The sequence below is a fragment of the Lynx rufus genome, unplaced genomic scaffold (assembly GCF_022079265.1).
Source record: "Lynx rufus isolate CCGP_SWC_20201006 ecotype Redwood Valley unplaced genomic scaffold, mLynRuf1.p SCAF_4, whole genome shotgun sequence".
Taxonomy (NCBI): domain Eukaryota; kingdom Metazoa; phylum Chordata; class Mammalia; order Carnivora; family Felidae; genus Lynx; species Lynx rufus.
Window position 1 is genome coordinate 22,538,815 of NW_025814856.1, and position 16,102 is coordinate 22,554,916.

Consider the following 16,102-nt stretch of genomic DNA (forward strand, 5'->3'; position numbering starts at 1 on the left):
ACATGAGATTTGAAATTAAAAATGTAATTTTATTCACAAAGGAAAAGGCTTGCTCCTAAATCTGAGGTTTGGGGCTCATTCCGATAGCTTCACACTTAACAACGACGCCCACCAGGGCCACTGAGCTCCCTGTCCAGGGGGGCATTCTCTCCCAATGGGTTCTTCCCAACTCCTTGAAGAGCCCTCATCTCTCAGGGCTCAGTAGACCTCTTGCTTGGTCTTTGTGAAAGTCCAAAGAACTGTGGAGACAGAAAGCACTTTGTAAACTACATTTTTCTGCAGAAATAAGTGGGTTTTTTTCAGCAGTGTGTGCTGTTGACAGGGAGGAGGGAGATAGAACACTGCGAGGGTCTTCCGAGAACACTGCTGTTTCCTTAGGAGATGCACACAAGGTCACACCATCGACCTTGCTGCCCACCTTATTGCTCTGACAAGACTGGAATCTTGGCTTTCTAGTTTTCAGCTTGTCTTATTTAAGAGGCGGGCCGAGGGGAAGCCTCTGAAAAGACTCACTAGGAGCAGTGTCCATCACACCAAAGATGGAACAGGGACCCCGGCATGCGAGGTGCACAGAAAGAGTCTCCCACTGAGGACTGACTTACAGGGCCCTCGCCTCTGGCATCACCACAAAGCTGAGTATCGAGTGATGTGCCGATGGAGCATCTCACACAGAGGCATCTTTTCGACAAGGACCCTTAAGAAATCTCAAAGTAAGGGTGGTAAAATCTCAGAAACACAAAGCACCAGGCTGCCTGTGGTTTATCGCACTGAGTAGTTGTAACCCAGAGTTCACAGAAGGCTCTGCAAGGGAATAAGGTAAATAAATTGATGTTATGTAGAAAAATGAGCAGACCACTTGTAATAGATGGCTAATTTCAGCATTAATTAGTCCTTGGTAATTACCAAATGATTGCTGATTCTGTTTTCTTACATGATCTATGAAGTCCAAAAAGGCACATTAGAGAAGAGAATAAACATTCACGAGCTAGAATTTAAAAGAAATGAAAGTGAGGGGAGGGAGGAGGGCAGGTGGCCAGTCCAGAGAATGAGGAGGGAAAACAAGGGAAGCACCTATAGTTATAGCCAAAGCGGCCAGCCCTCAGTGACTTCCTGTTATCCATCAAAAGGTACATTTGTTAACTAAAACTTATATGAAAACATTTTAAAACAAAAAAGAGCCTTTCAGAAAGTTTTTAGGTTTTAATGAATTGGGGCTAGATGATAAATTTGCATTAAGCTTTGCAGTATACATTATTAATAGTATTTTTATAATTTCAGCTTTTCTTACATTTTATACATCTGCATCCCTGGTCTGTGTTTTCAGATAGAAGTTAGAACTGTGACATGTGACCTTTTCAGTAGATCTTCGGTGCTAATCATTGAGCAGTTCCCAGGAACTTCAGGGGAGAGCTATACATTTCCCATCCCCATCCTCAAATTCTCAGCCACTGAGACACAAACAGCCCATGAGGGTCACCCTCTTGGGGCAGGACCTCTGAGCAGCTGTGCCTGACCCTTCCCAATACGGGGAGAGGCAGTGTCTTCTGTGGTGAAGAGAAAAGGTTTTGGAATCTGATGAACCTAGATTCGAATTGATCCAGGACAAGTTACTGAGCTCAAGTTCCTCTGTATACAATGAGCACACGAGTTAGGCTGTTGTGTGGCCCAGGTGCAGGGAGACACTCAGGCCTCATGAATGTTCCTACATTACTGTTGGTTCCCCCAGACCCCTGTGCCTGGTTTGGGGAATGCTGCTCTGGACAAGATAGGCACCAGCTTTTTGTCACATGTCATGGAGTTTATATTCCAGTGAAAGAGAACAGAGTAAAACAAATAAAGGGAAGGTGGAGTGAATCGAAAGAAATAAGTTCAGGCAGCTCATCTCCAAATGATAACAGAAGCCAGTCATGGCAAAAGAGGATAAAAGGTATGTTGGGCAGAAGGGGCAGCAAGTGAAAGGCCCCGGAGGTGGGGGTGGTGATGAACATGCTCTGTGAGAGGAAGCAAAAGGCCAGTGAGGTGAAACAGTGGGCAAGGATGGGAGTACAGAAGGGGATTCCATCACCCAGGTGGGAAGGGGCCAGTTGAAGGGGAGTCTTGGTGGTCAGAGTAAGAATTTTAATTTTATTGTAACTCTAAACAGAATCTATTTTAGGACCTTAAGAAGGGAGATGGTGATCTGCTTTATACCTACAGACATTCCATATAACTGCCATGAGGAGTATAGATAACAAGGAGGGAGAGGCGTGAGAGGCTCTGGGGGAGAGATGATGGAGTCTTGGGAGCAATGGAGATGGGAAACAGAATTTTAAATATATTTTAGAGGCAGGGCCAGAGGAACATGCCATAGATTAGCTATGGGGTGTGGTGAGGAAATGATGGCTATCAAAGATAATTCTTATGTTTTTGGCCTAATTGGGCAGTGGCGCCATTTGCTAAGATGGGGAAGACCCACCAGGGGAGGAATGGGTTTGGACAGGGAAATTGGGAGTTGGCTTTGGACAAGTTGAGCCTGAGAATCCTGTTACTCATCCCCATGGAGGTGTCAGGTATACAGTTGGCTGTGGGTCTGTAGCTCTGGGGAGAAGCCAGCTTTTCAGAACTCTGAGTATGATAAGCAAGGCCAAGTGAGTATGGTGTCCCAGCTCAATATCCTTCCAAATGTGTGATTGTGTTTCCTTCCTACTCCCTCCTATGCTAATGATCTCTCTCCCATCCTCCTCCTTACATTCATTCCCTTTCTTCTCTTGGCCCTATTTCGGAAAACCCAAATCAGGGTTTTTTACTGTTGGCTTTGAGCATTCGAATGAAAATACAGACAACTAAGAAAAATTCCTCCTAAGAGATGCTGTCTTCAGTGCACATTTGGCACAGGATCCCCAATTGGAATTGCTCTACACTGTGAATTGTTCGCCCATGTGCCCTGATGGTCTAGAACTTTCAGCTCTCTCCTTCTCCTCTCAACGTGGCAACACTTCTCTTAGCTTGTCCCCTGTGCCTTGTTTTTGGACCTAACACCCTTCCTTCAGAGCCCAAGTTTTGCCTGCTAGAGGAGAGATGAAATGCTTTCTGCTCAGTCACACTGTGATTGCAGTTGCCGTGCATAAAGGGATGATAGCATGAATGCTCTGTCACCCAGCAGCCCTCTTTAATCTTGCCTTTCCCACCTTGCCTCCAAGAAAGGGCCACCTGGAAGCCTTGTGGGAGCACCATCCCAGATGGATGTCCCTAACTGTAGTGCCTGACCTTAGAGGGAGTGCCAAGGTGCACATGGGCCCCCTCCCAGGCCACAAGCTGGAACAGGCACTCAAGGTCTGTGCCTTTGGGGCCCTGTTTCCCCTGGGGTGGGAGAGGCCCCAGCCCTGGACAGGAGTGACAATGCATGTTAATTAGCACTGTGCAGAGCTGTCATCAGGAAGCCAGAAGCCACATGGTCCCAACCTGGTTTGGGGTTGGCACAGCAAATTCAAACCAGCTGGCCTTTGTTTGGAAATGCCCTGGGAGTGTTCTAGCCCATTCTGGACAACAGAGGGGCAGGCATTTCCTTCCCCGGGGCACTGTTTTAGACGAGAGGTTCTATAAACACTGTAGCAAGTGCTGTGACGGATCTGGTTCAGGGGCGTACATACCCTTCTCTGATTTGCTAGCAAGTAGGACATGGCGTGAGCTTAGTTGTAAGGGTCCTTATTGAAAGGCATGGGGAGGAAACATAAATTTTGTCTGTCAGTGTCCCCTTTATTAAAATTCTTTCATGACTACCTGCCTGGAAGATAAAGTCTAAACTCCTTTCCAAGGTCCTATGTAATTGTCCCCCCCCCCCCACTCATCTCTGATCTTAACAGCATCTGACTTCCAGCCCCCCTCCCCCAGCTCCTTACTCCACCCATTCGGAGTGATTTTCAGTTCCTAGAAGGGGCCTGACTCTCCACTTAGGTCTTCACTCACACCCCTTGCTGTGCTGGATACAGTCTCCCTCTAGCTAACTGGGCCCTCACCCTCCAGGGGCCAGCTGCACTGACCATTCCTTGGGGTAGCTGGGTTTGGTGGACTGTCCCTGGTGTGGGTTTCAGCATAATATTGACCGTGCTACTTTGCAGCTGTCTGTTTACTCAGACCTGCCAGGCCCCAGGAGGTCGTGCTGATCTTGTTAATCCCTGCTTCTCCAGTGCCGGGCGCCACAAAAGCCTTTCAGAAATGTTTGAATGAAAGCCCCCCCACTCCGGCGACCCAGACCTTGCTCAGCTCATGCTTCCTCTGCTAACGTCTCCTAGCCCATGGCGAAGCCAACAGGACTCCTCACCGCAGAGGAGCTCAAAATCAAAACGGTGTCCCCATCATGAGATGATAGCACGTTGAAGACTTTTTTTGGTACTTAGAAACCATGTCAAGCCAGCCTATTCAAAACGCAGGTCTGATGACCACATGAGGCATGTGAGCTGGAGTTTCCGCCTCAAACACACAAAGGGCCAAATTCTGTTGGAGCAGAAGGAGCGGATGAAGAGACTCCTAACCCTGGGTGCACCTTCGGTGGTTGCCTGATACCTGTGAGAACTTGGGCGAAGCACATCTCTTTCGTCTGCCTCAGTCATCTTGTCTTGAAAGTGGGCACAGTTATACCCACTTCCTCATGTTGCAAGAACAAACAAGACAGAGTTTGTTTACTGAGTGCTCAGTAGATTTTATGCCCCTTCACATTCAGCATAGCTATTGTTACAGTTATAAAAATGAGATGGCCTTTAAATTTTGTGGTTCATAGTTTTCCCATTGGAAATAAAGTCACTAAAGTTAAAAAAAAAAAAAAAAAGCTCCAGAATGGCATGTAGAGAGGACTCCCATTTCTTACAGAGAAGGTGCATGTGGATGTGTATAAGTGGATGTGTTGGGAAAAAGTCCAGGTGAACTTTCTTTATTGGGTTAGCAGGGGCTTCCTCTGAGACGTGGGTTTATGGTTGATCTTAATTTTACTCCTTTTGCTTGATTATATTTTCAATATCACATGAACATACTACTCATGAAGTGGGTGATGGTAGAGATGAGGTACGATGTTTAAAAAGGAAAGGGAAAAGGGGTGCCTGGGTGGCTCAGTCGGTTGAGCATCTGACTCTGGGTTTTGGCTCAGGTCACGTTCTGTTGCTGATAATGTGGAACCTGCTCGGGATTCTCTCTCTCCCTCCCTCTCTCCCCCTGCCCCACTTATGCTTTCTCTCTCAAAGTAAACAGGGGCGCCTGGGTGGCGCAGTCGGTTAAGCGTCCGACTTCAGCCAGGTCACGATCTTGCGGTCCGTGGGTTCGAGCCCCGCATCAGGCTCTGGGCTGATGGCTCAGAGCCTGGAGCCTGTTTCCGATTCTGTGTCTCCCTCTCTCTCTGCCCCTCCCCCATTCATGCTCTGTCTCTCTCTGTCCCAAAAATAAATAAACGTTGAAAAAAAAAAATTTAAAAAAAAAAAAAGTAAACAAATACACATTTAAAAAATAAATTAGGGGCGCCTGGGTGGCGCAGTCGGTTAAGCGTCCGACTTCAGCCAGGTCACGATCTCGCAGTCCGTGAGTTCGAGCCCCGCGTCAGGCTCTGGGCTGATGGCTCAGAGCCTGGAGCCTGTTTCCCATTCTGTGTCTCCCTCTCTCTCTGGCCCTCCCCCGTTCATGCTCTGTCTCTCTCTCTGTCCCAAAAATAAATAAACGTTGAAAAAAAAATAAAAAAAAATAAATTAAAAAGATAAAAAGGAAAGGAAAAGAAATGAAAGAAGTTAACTAGAGGCCAAGAAGGAATGGCCTATGCTTGCTCTGCAGTGTACTTCTTCCTGCTATTAAGCTTGTTTCTCTCTCTCGGCAGGATTTTTCACCCAGATCTCCACCTTGGCTGATGTGCAGGAAAATGTCATGGAATACCTGCATGTACTCAGCCGGCCCAAAGTCATCGATCAGGAGCACGACGTGGTATGGACTGAAGCTTACATCGACAGCACTGTGAGTCCCTGGGGCCCTTGGGGGAGAGCCTGAGGGTTTTCCTCTCTGAATTCCAGAAGATGGTGTTAACCTTAAAAATAAAACTGTCAGTTATTTGACCAGCAAAAATGCGTTTATTCAGGAATAGTAGACAATTGCAATCCAGGACAAGCAAGCTACAGCAAAACCATAGGCAAGTCCAACGTTATTTTATGGAGAAAAAGGAGAAAGTTGGGAGGGGTTGTTTTGAACTAAAATCCACTGGAGAGAAGCAAGAGTTCAAGGTGATGATGGTTTCCCATTGGCTGGGTTGCAAAGGTGCTTGATTTCTTGTAGAAGATGCAATGTATATCTTTTCCTGTTGGGGCCTGTAACTGGTGATCCTTTCCTGTTGAGTAGTCTTCTGTTGGGTCTGTGATTGACAGTTCTTCTGACCGGTCTCCCTTTCTAGCAACCAAGTCCACTTGAGTGAGGTTTTCTTTCATTAATTTTTACAATGGCTGTTCTATCACTCTTCCTCAATAATGGAGTTTGATGACATTTTCCTTTGTGGTACAGTTGTGTTGGTCCTCTGGGCAAGCAAGGTTGGTGAAAAATCATAATATCAGAATGTAACCAGCACTTTTGGCAGGTGTCTGCTCAGCACTTTGTTTTCCTTCCCATATGTGTACAGATTCTATCAGTAGCAGTTATTATGGGCTTGTTAGATTCAGTGCTAACCATCTGAGAGGCCCGGTCCTGATGATGAATCTTGAGGTCTCAGCTTGGGAAGGTGACCAACGTTTAGCTCCAACAGTGAATTGGAGCCGCCGTAGAGGCCACAGCTGCATTCTCTTCCCAGAGACCAGTGAGAATATGCTTCAATGGTGGTTACACAGGCACTGGATTGATGTTGGAACTCTGGCCATGAGCTCGTTCTAAAGCAAATTCCAAGCAAAAAAAAAAAAAAAAAAATCTGATGCAGAATTAGTGTAAAAGGAGGAGCTTTGCCAATCATCTAGTAATGGCTCAATGGCCAGGTTTCTTGTGTAATTTCAGGGTGATTTTTCAGAGTGATAATGAGTCTGATGGGAGTGGCATTTTTCATTTATTGATTGTAAATGTTCTCACAGGGCCTCTCTCCCATCGTTTTTGTTGGGATTAACATCACATTAATCACTGTAACCCAGGCACAGCTGTCCTCTGGAGTGATCTCAATGGCTGCGGTGGGCCGGCTTTTCTCTCCATGAGCTCTCTCATTCTTGCTGCATTTCTGGCAGCTGTAGGTGAATGCAGGGCAGAAACAGCATATGGGGACCCAACTTGGGAGACACCCTGGTGGCCTGCCCCTTCCCCGGGAGAAATCACCCTGCATAGAGATGGACGCTAAGGTGAAAAACCCTCTCTGGTTGCCGGGGAGACCCGGGGCATTCATCATTTCCGTAGTCTGACCCCAGTTTGGTTTAGAATCATGGCAATGAAATAACTAAGCTGCCCCATCTATGTGGGCACCATACTAACAACAATAGCCACAGCAACAGCACTGATGGTTTCATCTCTTATGTGTGGTTGAGTATGGCAGGAAAAAGCCTTAAAGAAAAGGAGCCATGTGACTATTGCCAAGAATGAAGTGGGCCAGTCACCCAGTGGTTTGAACAGGGTTTGATCAGCCAGTTTGATCAGGCATTTTATTTGTTTCATCAATTTAAGACCTATAAAACAGAGCCTCTATGATTACAACATAGTGGTACCAGCAACCGAGAGATAGGTCAGTAGAATAGGAGGTCCAAAAAAAACCAAGGGATCCAACTACATATGGAAATTTAGTATAGATAAAGGTGTCATCTCAGATCACTGGGGTCAGGATGGTCTTCCTAATAAACGCTTTTGAGAAAACTAGATGCCATTTAGAAAAAGATGAAACTAGTTCTATTTGTCACATCCTACCCAAGAAAGAAATCCAAGTGGATCAGTGGTCCAAACTGTAAAAAATGAAATGATGCAAGCACTTGAACGAAACCTGGGTGAATCCCTCTATAACCTGGATTCAGAGAAAATCTTTCTGGCAATGACTCTAAAATCCAGATGCAATGAAAAGAAACATGAATAAGTTTAACTCTTAAAGACAAAACCAAACGAAAACCAACTTTGATAAGTCAAAAACCACGATAAGCAAAGTCAAAGGCACAAGGTAACATGAGAGAAAATATTTGCAACATAGAGCACACTTAAGTCATTAATAACCTAATATATAAAGAACTTTTCAAAATTGAGGGTAATACCTTAATACTCCTATTTTTAAAAGGTGAACAAAAGACAGTAGACAATTTACAAAAATAGTAACAATGCTTTTCCACATATGAAAGATGTACAGTTTCACTCGTAGAAAGACAAGAAAAATGAAAAGCACACCCTAGTGAAATACAATTTGGCATCTATCAGAGTGGCAAAAATTAAAAGCCTAACCGTACCCTCTGTTGATGAGGCTGTGGGAAAAGGAACACTCCTAGATTGTGTGTGGGAAGAAAATGGGGACATCTCTATGAAGGGACATTTTGCATTTATCCTTGGACCCAGCAATTCCACGTCTAGGAATGCACTCTGAAGACGAACCTGCAGCAATATGAAAATACATGTGCACAGGTTTGTCCATTACAGAAATGCATGTCATTTCAAAATACTGAAAGTTACCTAAATACACAAGCATAAGAGAGAGATTATGATAAACCATCGTACATACACATCATGGGTCTTAATATGAAAAACAGGAATGAGAATGATTTGGTTTTCCTGGTAGATATAGAAGGATTTCCAGGATATATTGCCAAGTAAGAAGAATAAAATGTAAGAGTATAAATAGAGTGCCACCTTTTGTATCAGAAAGAAGAGGAAGTAGAAGGTATAGGTATATATGCTTAATTTTACGAAAAGAAACACAGAAAGGATATCGCATAGAATCAGTTACCTACAACAAGCGGAAGTGCAGAGGAGGAGATAGTGAACGGAGTGAGACTCCTCTGGGTACACCGTTTTGCATAGCTTGGATTTTTGAAAGCAGGTTGATGTCCTTCGCATTCAAAAATTACCATCAACAAGAATGGGGGGAAAACTAACAGTGAATGCAAACAGAACCAAATGAATCCAACTGCATTTCGTATGAACTAAAAATATTACCAAAAAAGGGGAGAAAAAGCAGTACGCTTTTGAATATAGAACTTAGGCACCATGTTAAATCTTGAACAGATTACCCTCAGTCTAGGCGGGAGAGAGAACTGACACCAAACTCCTTTTGGTGTCATGTGGTGTCATGTGGGCCTAGCAAATCTGAATCTGGTTTGTGAGTGTGGTAGGAGTGAGCAAACGTGTAAATGAGGAACATAAAACAGATGCCTGCAGGATAAGACGGGATGGGAGGTCTCAGAATGAAACCCCAACTCTGTCCCTTGAAAGGGCCTAGACTAAGCAGTGGCACCCCAGTAGCAGTGAGCACATCTAGAATCCGGATCCCAGCTTCCTAAAACCATTCCCCACTAAAACAAACCAGCGTTCTTAGAGAAATTGCTAATTTCAGGGCTTGGGCGGGGAAGGTACCCCTTGCCCCCCTCCCTCCCCCCCCCACCCCCCACCAAAGAGCCTAGAATATTTTATGCCAGAAACTAAGAAGTGCTCAAAACAACAGTAAGGTCATCTCACAAGGACACAGGAGTCAGTATGAAGGGGCCCTCACTGGTCAGCTCTGGGACAGTTTGAGCCTCAAAATAAAAGGGACAGTAGTGGAGTATAACCTGTGGAGTAAAACGGAAATCCATGTGTTCTTACCAATAGTGAACAGATGAACAAATGTCAATGAGATGAACTGAACAGATGAAGTAGGTGGGCAGGGGCGTGGTGCACAGTGCCCCGCTGACTGATAAATGTCACGGCAGCCATGGAGACAGAAGATCACCACTTTCCTGCCATTGTATTGAAGACTGGGTGAGGGAAAAGGTCCTCGGTGCAAGTTAAACCAAGGGGGAGATTTGGAGCAGGATATTTTCATCATCTCAAAGATCTTCCCCAGAGATTTTTGACTAGGTGTGAGGGGAAAAAATAGTCTCTACACAGTGGGAGAATCCAAATAAAATCTGGCGTGGGTCATCAAAGTTAGTGTCACTAGGGGCACCTGGGGGGCTCAGTCAGTTAAGCGTCTGACTCTTGGTTTTGTCTCAGGTCATGATCTCACGATTTGTGGGTTCCAGCCCCATGCTGGGCTGTGAGCTGACAGCATGGAGCCTGCTTGCGATTCTCTCTCCCTCTCTCTCTCCCCCTCCCTTACTCTCTCACTCTATTCATTTTTTATTGCTTTCTCACTCACTTTATTTCTCAAAATAAATAAATAAACTTTAAAAATACTAGTGTCACTAATGAGAAGCAAATAGGCACGGCGTGCCTTTGGAAAAGACACACCACACTCATAGAGTATGCCGGCTGAGGATACATAACCTGAAGGTCATGGTGGTGGAAGGTCAGGGAAGAGGGCAAAGATTTTTATTAATATGATGTCTTGCTTTAGATAATGTTAATCACTTAAATCAATTGTTCTAGAGTTACTAAATTACATACACATATGTATATGCACATACATATATACGTTTACATATGAAAGGCAATGAAGAGATCAGGAGAACCCATTGCTACTCCAACTTTTCCACGAAAGAATTCTGGATAGCAGAAGCAAAAATAAATGGTCTGGGAGCAGCTCTGGACATGCAGTTTTCAGAGGAAATGTCTTTGAAGTCTTGTGCTTTATCTCCAACATTCTATGAAATTTGCATTTCTGCTCCATAATCATCTTTACTTACTTTAAAAATAAAATAATGCTTTAAGTCGCTCATAATTGAGTAAAATGGTATGCCAAGATAACAGAGCTCATTTATTCTACCTCCTCAAGAATCCTTTGATAGACATAAAACTAGCGCCCCCCCCACCCCCGCCGTAATGAATGATAGCTCAGCACCACCTCTGTGCTTTCCAAGCTTCTGTTGTGTCTTTGCAAATAGCCCTGAGAAATAATTCCCCCAGTAGAACATTCTGAGAGTCTCTTCTCGTCTTGGTGGGGCTGAGAAACTGGCTGGGTCAGGGGGGACACTGGGGTTTCCATCTTCCTTCTTTCTACTGCTGTTCAGTGAGGACAAGCGGCTGTTGCTCCCATGGCTGCATCTTTGGCCAGGAAGCAACAATCTCTTCAAACTCTGTCTGGGCCTGGATTCTGCCAGGACAAGAACAAAAGCCCCCTGTTGTTTGTGTGTGGGCTCAAAAGAGGATTTGCATGCTGAACTTATCTGTAGAGTGGAAATTCTGAGATGAGTCCAACTTGGGAACCACCCACAAGATAAATGGCAGGGAGGCAGCATAAGCAAGACAAGTTTGTGACCATCCTGACACATTCAGGACAGTCTCAAGCCAGCAGTGCCCTAATATGTCCCACCATGGAATAATGAAAGACACCAAATTCAGAAGCACTTGACATTGGAACTGGTGACCCCATTTTCATAATGTTCTGGTAGCATTGGCAGCTCTGGGCTATATATATATATATACATATATGTATATGTATGTATATACATACATATATGTACATACATGTATATAAATATATGTATATATGTACATATATGTATATATATATTTAAGCATTTACAATCTACCTTAGTTTATTAACTGATAGCATTGAATTTATCATTAAAAGAGACCCGGTCTGAATTCCATGTCTATACCATACTAGCTATGTGACCATAAGTCAGTCCCTTAGCTTCTTCAAGTATTGTTTTCTTCCTTTACCATGTGGGGATAAAACCTGACTTCCAGGGTTGACATTAAGGATTAAACATCTGTGCATGGTGAGAATGCAGTAAATGATACCTATCATCCTTTCCCAAACTCAGGAAGCCCAGTGGGAATTTTTCTCCTTGGCTATAGGAAGTTTTGGAAATGTTCTCCTTTTTTGGGCTGGTAACTGCAATATGGCTTATTCCCTTCTGATAATAGAATCTGGCATTTAGGTATAATGAGTCCCTTGGAAGCACTGTTCGTCTAGAGATGCACTTTAATCCCTTGGAATTCATTTCACTGTAATTACCTACTGTGGGTGGGGCATTAATATCTGGGGTTGATGTCTAGGGTCACTGTCCCCAAGAAGGACTAGCAGCCGTGCTGCACCATCCATACCAGTCCCCACAGGCTCATGGAAGTAAGTACTGGCCGATTTCCCAAGGCAAGGGAAACACGGTAGGAGCTCTCTCAATTGGCTACCAAATAATGGGCTCAGTGAAACAGTTCGTGCCTCTTGCCCAAAGCACACTGGACACTGGATCTGGAGGCCATACTGGTACAAGAAGTTTATACACAACTGTTCCAAGTTGAGTTGCGAGCTTATTCAAAGTTAGTTGTCTTCATATTCAGACTTCCCAAACTTGTTGATGCTAGCTGTTATTTTATCCTAATTGTATAAATTAATTATTATTGAAACCCATAACTTAATGAGTGTTAAAAGAAAATTGTTACTTCTGTGGATATGTAAATGAATGCATTGGAAAGACTCTACAGATTATTGCTGAAAATAACAATGTGTCAACTGTGGGCCATGTATCTGTAAGACTGGGGAGAAATAGCCTTCCATATATTCAGAGGAAATTGGTACTTAGCTATTTTCCCTCCCTCCTTTTCTTTTCTTTTCTTTTCTTTTCTTTTCTTTTCTTTCTTTCTTTCTTTCTTTCTTTCTTTCTCTCTCTCTCTCTTTCTTTCTTTCTTTCTTTCTTTCTTTCTTTTTCTTTCTATTTCTCCCTTCCTCCCCTTCTTCTCCTTCCTCCCTTGCTTCCTCCCTTCCTTCTTTTCTTCCCTCCTTCCTTTTCATTAAGGGTAAGTTTACCTTGATTTGTTTGTTCTCTCTCAGGTTGATGTGGTAGGTTTGGTGGCCAGGTTAGTATCTGCTTCCTATCTTATTGCCTCTTGGTAGCCTCTGGGAACTGTGAGCTCTGTGGACAGTGACCTTACCAAATACAGAGAGGAGGGCCAGCAGTTGGTATGTGCAGAGTTTTGATTTCCAGCTAGAATGACCCACATGCTCTTGTGACATGGATCAGCATCATGGGGACAGCTGTGTTCGTTTTTATTGCTATGTAACAAATGAGCACAAACAGCAGCTTAAAGTAACACAAATGTGTTATCTCAGGGTTCCCATTGGTCAGGAGTCTGGGCACAAGGTAGCTAAGTCCCTTGGCTCAGGGTCTCCCAAGGCTGTAGTTCTCATCTGCAGCTCAGGCCCTCTTCCAGGCTCATTCAGATTGTTGGTAGAATTGATCCCTTGCAGTTAGAGGACTGAGGTCCCGGTTTTCTTGCTTGCTATCAACTGGGAATTGCTCTCAGCTCCTAGAACCCAAAGTTCCTGCCACATGGTCAATGAGAGGCAGTTCACACGATGCTGTTTGCTCTTTTCCAGACCAGCAAGAGTGCATCCCTCTAAATAGAAGCTTCTTTGATTACGTCAGTCCCACCCACGATAATCTTTTAATTAACTTCAAGTCCATTGATAGCAACCTAATCATGCTAATGATATCCCACCATACGTATACTCAAGGAGAAGGAATTGTAAGGGTCATGTACCTACCATGGCAGAAATCCTGGGAGCTGTCTTAGAATCCTGCCTATTGCAACAGACTGCCCACATGCTGTGGTCTGAGAGGGAAAGATCATGCTGGAAGGAAATACAACCAACACCTCCTCCTTCCTGCAAACTCTCTATTAAGAGCAAGTCTCAAGGCAGCCATGTCTGCTCTTCATCATAAGACTGCTGCTTACCACTAATGCCTCTAAGAGCCTTGAGTCTCTTTGTGACATTGTAGTCTGAAAGTGGCTTTGATTTGTTTCAGACTCAGATACGATTAACCAGACCTGCTGATTAATATCATTTCTACCAAATACTGAAGGAGTAGGTATTTGTTGATTATCTAGTAAACATAGACACTTGATTCCACCAGTTGGCTTAACATGGTCTTAAAAGTCTTCTTTCTCTTTAATTATCTGGAAGTTAAGGCAAAAGGAGTTCCTGTTGGTTGACTCATCAGTCATTATGGCTGAAGACCCAGCAGCAACAAATATAATCATGTAATTGACTTAATACTTAAATGAATAGCTTAAAATGACCCGTGAGTGTGGTACTTTACCTTTTTATTAATTATGTATTGATTCATACATTTCGGGGTCTGGACAAGCTAAAGATAAAAGTCTATATAGCCTAAATATAGATTCTTGCACATGAGTCAAGGATTGTATTTAACTAAGCCTGATCTAGAATCGGGACTGACAGAATTTTCCTTTCAGGGCCTGTCTTCTCTGCTGATTACTACCCGTCTGATTAAATATTCTGTTTCCTGCCTGGCTGTTCTATTCAATTTGCTTTCCCGGTGAAGCCCAAATAAATGAATTAATGTTAACAACATTAATTATGTTTAATCTAATAAGATCTCATGTATTAATTGACAAAACAGCAAACACCAGAATTCTGAAATTCATGGGCTTCTTATCAGAATACAAGTCATGCACAGTCATTATCTCTTAGGTGCAGAGCAAAAAAATCATTAACAATGGAATTTGTTCCATTTTGTAAGCAAATGACTTGTGCTTTCCAGTTGGGACTTAATCATCTTGGGAATGCTACCCAACTTGCTGTGCAGGGTAGACGCTGCATTAAACTGAGGAAGCATCAGCATCCCTGATCAACCCCTCCAGGGGAGTTTCCACAGACCATGGTGACAAGCAGAAGGGAAGCAAAGAAGTCTTTTAGAAACAGTGGGAATGTGACCATTTAAAATAATGAGAATTCATTACCAAGCCCTCCTGCCCCTCCCTGTTGCTGGTAATGCAATTCAGTATGCAATTTGTAGGAACTTTCAAACCAATTTAGTTGCATTTGCAAATTGGACGTGTATCTTTCCTCCTCACCCCCCACTAAGTCCAACTTGGGAGAAAATGCTTCGCATTTGATAGATTGCACATTTGTTTCAGTTTCTCATCTAGGAATGGTACCTAGGCCATTTAGGAGTCGTTTGGGTGATTGCCTTAAGCTACATCGCACTGCCTAGAAGCAATTACTCAGGGGGTCGAAGCCATCATAAAGAAGTTGTTGGGGCTTGGAAACTGAATTTACAGTATTTTCCCAAGACACCGCTGCATATCAAAGGAGTTCAAATCGTCAAAACAAAAAGACACACATATAGAGAAACATAAACCATCCTGCTGGGTCGTGGAACAGAGAATGCCATCTGCATTACATGGCATGGAGAAAACTGATTACCTTGGGACCTCTATTTCATAGCAGATGGGTTCATTAAATTTAATAGCCTCCAGAGCCTTTAGAAACCGTGTTAAAAACATGTGGAGCATGCTGTGACACTTCACTTCTGCCCCTGCAGTCATTATAACTCTGGCACAGACTATAAATATTATAGTACTTTATTTCCATTGAAACAGATTACTGTTATAATTATTTTTTTGCCAGGAGATGGTGATGTTAAAAAGAGTGCATTCTGATTTCTAGTGCCATTTATATTTATCCAAATATTTTTCTTTTCCATTTGATTCTAGATTTCTCTATTAAATAGTGGGTTGTTGTTGTTTTTTTGTTTGTTTGTTTTTTTAGCTCAACCTTGTTTTTTTCTTTGAGTTCATGTTGTGAAACTATGAATTCAAAGTATAAAAGTACTATCTTCAGGAAAGATATTCTGATACATTATGGATGACTGTCAACTAATAGAAATGCTTAGAGCTGAAAATGAAAAAAATTAGCTTTTAAGAGGTTTTTTTTTTTATTTTTAGATTTATGGTTGTTTCTGCTATTATGGTATAATAATTTGTAACTGTCCCTAAAGAAAGGACAGTCTCTAGAAATAGATAAGGTCTTATAGAAATGGATAAGACCATTAAGCCCGAATAATCATCTAGCATAATAGATTATTCAGTATTCTTTGTTTACAAGTGAGAGCACTCAACTCAAAGTAGCAAAGGTCAAAAAGGGAATTCGTGAGCTCCTGGAACCAAGATACCTGTGTAGTTCTGTCCTGAGGCATGACTAGCTTCAGGAATCACTCCTGTGTTTTCAACTTCCAATGAATCTCATGAATTGCTTGATTTCTTGGCTTAG

General features: G+C 43.2%; 1 protein-coding gene across 1 annotated transcript in view; it reads left to right on the plus strand.

The window, feature by feature from the left end:
• CACNA2D3 (calcium voltage-gated channel auxiliary subunit alpha2delta 3) overlaps positions 1–16,102 on the plus strand; it is an 857,341-nt gene that overhangs the window by 568,326 nt on the left and 272,913 nt on the right. Inside the window, exon 13 of the mRNA XM_047096680.1 lies at positions 5,834–5,967. Coding sequence (XP_046952636.1) covers positions 5,834–5,967 — 134 coding nt within the window. The remainder of the gene's footprint in view (positions 1–5,833; positions 5,968–16,102) is intronic.